This window comes from Microcaecilia unicolor, chromosome 14 (genome assembly GCF_901765095.1).
Source record: "Microcaecilia unicolor chromosome 14, aMicUni1.1, whole genome shotgun sequence".
Classification (NCBI taxonomy): Eukaryota; Metazoa; Chordata; class Amphibia; order Gymnophiona; family Siphonopidae; genus Microcaecilia; species Microcaecilia unicolor.
The window spans coordinates 23,462,987-23,467,219 of NC_044044.1; the positions used below are offsets into that span (position 1 = coordinate 23,462,987).

Here is a 4,233-nt window from a genome sequence, read left to right on the forward strand (position 1 = left end):
CAACCAATTTATTTATTTATTAGGATTTATTTACCGCCTTTTGAAGGAATTCAGTCAAGACGGTGTACAGTAAGAATAGATCAAACATGAGCAATAGGCAATTACAGCAGTAAAAATATTCAAGTAACAATACAAAGTATGGCATGGTATACTACTCTATTTAATCATAGAGAATATTTGTTGGAATCGAAACAACAAAAAGTAGAAAAACGCAACACTCCTTGTATTATACAATATACATCTTTGTCCCCGAAAATTTCAAATATTATCTATAAACATTGGAACATCTTAACTACACATAACATGTTTGCTGAACAAAAATGCATGGTGACTTATTCGAGAAAGGCCAATTTGGCTGATATTTTATGCCATTCAGATATTTGGACTAATAGAAAGCCTGATCTTGTGGGTCACTTTAAATGTAAAAAGTGTGTTATGTGTGACGTCATGGAGGAAGTTGATCAATTTTGGGATCCTACTGGTAATTGTTGGATTCCGTTGAAGAACTTTACAGACTGCACCTCAAAAGGAGTGATATATATGATTACATGCCCTTGTGGCTATAGATATATTGGTCAGACAAAGCGCATGTTCAAAATTCGTTTAAGTGAACACAAACATAGTACCCAAGCCGGCAAAGTGCATATGCCCTTAGCCAAACATTGCAACGAGTTGAAACATTCTTTTGGGCAACTCAAATGTATGATCATTGAGCAGATTATTAACAATGGTAGACGGGGTGATATTTCAAAAGTACTACATCAAAAAGAGCAAAGGTGGATTTATCGATTACAAACTGTTAGCCCGTATGGACTCAATGGTCCTATGGAATGGGCAGCTTTTTACTGATTGGTTTATGATTGAGGAAGTATCAATGACGTAAAAGGAAGGAGGAGTCTTCCTCTGGGCGTCCTATATAAATTTTCGCCATTTTGTGTCTATATCGATATGTAGAGAAATGTATGATGCATTCTTATGGTTTCTCCTGATGAAGTAAACGAAACAGTAGAGTCCTAATCCTGTCGAGGAATAAGAATAAGAAAGTGTGGGAGCTACACGTGGACTTTAAGAAGTCACAGCCATGGAGTTCAAAAGTGAAGCAAATAACGACTAAGCTTTTTTAAAAAAGGCAAAAGCTAAGTGGATATATAAAAATTTGGCTGCTGTGTTCCTATTTTTGGTTGATTACATTTTTTCTTTGTAGGATAGATGAGTATTTGAACTTATAATTTGGTATAAACATTGTTCCATATGCCTAAACGTTGCAGACTTTTCTCTCATGAATAGATAGGAGAGTTTTTCTCTGCAACGCTTGGTAGGTGGTGGTAGCCGATGATGATTGTCAGTCAGTGGTGTCCTAATATTTTTTATAAAGGTACCCTGGACGTATGAGGCTATATATTATTAAAAGAAATACAATAGTTCTTTAACTCATCATTATCCTATTTGATTAGGAGCAATTAGGGTGAGTTTAAATTTGTGATGGTATACTACTTGCAATGACAACACAATACGTAATAGAACATTATAATTGGTAGTGAAGGGTAAGGCAAAGTTGTAACATATAGATGAGTTAGAAAGTAGGAAGAATTTGAAATTAAGGTGACTGATTTGATATTCCTTGGCACCCAATAAAATTTACATGCACATCTGGAAGTACACTATTCTATAAAGTATGTTGTCTAACTCCCATGGTGCGTATCTCAAAAGGGGGCATGACCATGGGTATGTTGGGGACATTCTGAAAAGTTGCATGTAAAATTACAGAATACTGCCTAACTATGCCTAACATTGGAGCAGGATCCATGTTAAACACTATTCTATATAAAGTGTGTGTCTATTACACTATAGCACTTAACGCTGAACTTTTTGGCGCCAATTTTCAGAACCGTTTATTGAATTCCCTCCAAAGCGTGTAAGCTCTTTCCCAATGGCGCACACCTGCAAGATGATGTGCACTGACATGATGATTCACTCATGCACGTGCTACCAGGAATGAGTGTACACTCGTACATAGTATGCACTCTTTAAGAAGACTTCACACTCACATTCTGGACCTAAAAACAAATGAATGACCTGAAAATGTTCTGGCTGTCCATCCCTAGTATTGATCTGCCCTCATCTTGCTCAATGATTAAAATAACAAAAACAACCACCAAACAAACTAACAGACAGACAAACAAGAAATGATACAAAGAAAACCTAGAATTTTATAAACTTTGTAACTGTTTTTACTGAGTAACAGGAATAGCCATGAAAAGAAAAAATACTTAATTGCTGTTGAATTTTCAGACGACAGTGATAACGTCTTCTTTCCTTTAATGTTATTTTCTAAAGATGAGATTTCTCAGGGCATTTTTTACTTCTTTATTTCTCATGCTATAAATTAACGGGTTTAGCATAGGAATAAGTACCGTGTACAGAAGGGCAAACATTTTATCTTGCTCTGGTGTAAACATTGAGCTTGGGCTCATATAGACGACTGTTACAGTGCCATAGAAAATAAGAACAATGGTTAAGTGGGAGGAGCAAGTAGAGTAGGCCTTCTTTCTCCCTTCAGAAGAACGGATTTTCAGGATGGCTACAATGATAAATATGTAGGATAACAGGGTTAATAGAAAAGGGATTACAGCCATGAAAACTCTTTCAGAAAGTGAAAGTATTTCAAAGTTCTTAATATGTTATTTTCTAAAGATGAGATTTCTTAGGGCATTTTTTACTTCTTTATTTCTCATGCTATAAATTAAGGGGTTTAGCATGGGAATGAACACCGTGTACAGAAGGGCAAACATTTTTTCTTCTTCAGGTGAAAACATTGAGCTTGGGCTCATGTAGACGACTGTTACAGTGCCATAGAAAATAAAAACAATGGTTAAGTGGGAGGAGCAGGTAGAGAAGGCTTTGTTTTTCCCTTCAGAAGAACAGATGTTCAGGATGGCTACAATGATAAATATGTAGGATAACAGGGTTAATAGAAACGGGGCAATGGCCATAAAAACCCCTTCAGAAAGTGCTAGTATTTCAAAGTTCTGAGTATCACTGCAGGAGAGTTTTAGCAGTGCATTGGGGTCACAGAAGAAATGGTTAATCTCATTGGAGCCACAGAAAGAGTAATGGGATATAACATCTACTACAGCAATCGTATCAACAATGCTGATTATCCAGGAAGAAGCTACAAGTAAAACACAATTCTTTTTGTTCATGAGGAGTGGGTAATGTAGAGGTTTACATATTGCTGCAAAACGATCATAAGCCATGACTGTGAGAAGCCAGAATTCTGTACTTAAAGCAGTTATGAACAGGTAAAGCTGTGTCATACATGAAGGAAATGAAATAAAGGTCTTCCCCTTTAAAAGGCTTTGTAGCAACGTAGAGACAGTGACTGTGGTGTTCCAAATATCTAGAAAGGACAAGTTGCTGAGGAAGAAGTACATGGGTTTGTGGAGATGGTGGTCAGAGAACATTAATATTAAGAAGCCAATATTTCCCAGCATAGAGATGACGTAGGCTGGTACAACTATTGTGTAAATGAAGACACGGTGTTGAGTTTGGTTAAAGAATCCCAGAATGATGAATCCTGTGGCTGATGTCTTATTGTCTCCCTTTCTGGTTTCCGTGTTCATGATCTGTTTTATAAAAAAAGAGAAAATTTGCAGCTGAATGAATAATACCTATATTGCAATATACATGGGATCCCATAATGCTATTCTTTGAGTTTCTGCTAGGTACAATCTTGCTACTCTTTGAGATTCTGCATGGAATCTTGCTATTCTTTGGGATTCTGGAATGTTGTTACTCTTTGAGGTTAGAATGTTCCTACTATTTGGGATTCTGCCAGATTCTTGTTACCTGGATTGACCACTGTTGGAAGCAGGATACTGGGCTAGATGGACCATTGGTCTGAACCAGTATGGCTATTCTTATGTTCTTATAAGGTACATGTAGCTATCAGAGGTTTAAACAAAGGAAAACACTCATCTAGTTTACTTCAAAGTCTATTGGTGCAGTGCAATTGGTTTAAAATCATCTACTTTCTAACATCCATTTAATTTTTACATGTGTTTCTACCTCTTCTTACCCATATCAACTATAGTTGGCAAGAGATTTGAGGTGAAAAAACTTAAAACACAAGTCAGGAAACTAGAACGCGTCTGGAACAAAAAGAGAGATGAACAAACACTAAATGCCTGGAAACTACTCTGGGGGAAATACAAATATACCATAAAGCAGACT

The 4,233-nt window shown here is 36.5% G+C and overlaps 1 protein-coding gene across 1 annotated transcript; it reads right to left on the bottom strand.

Moving 5' to 3' along the window:
* Window positions 1–2,681: 2,681 nt before the first annotated feature.
* On the bottom strand, window positions 2,682–3,623 carry LOC115457069 (olfactory receptor 1019-like). Its single transcript, XM_030186493.1, has one exon. It carries the CDS (start codon window positions 3,621–3,623, stop codon window positions 2,682–2,684), a length of 942 nt encoding a protein of 313 aa, XP_030042353.1.
* Between the last annotated feature and the right edge of the window lie 610 nt (window positions 3,624–4,233).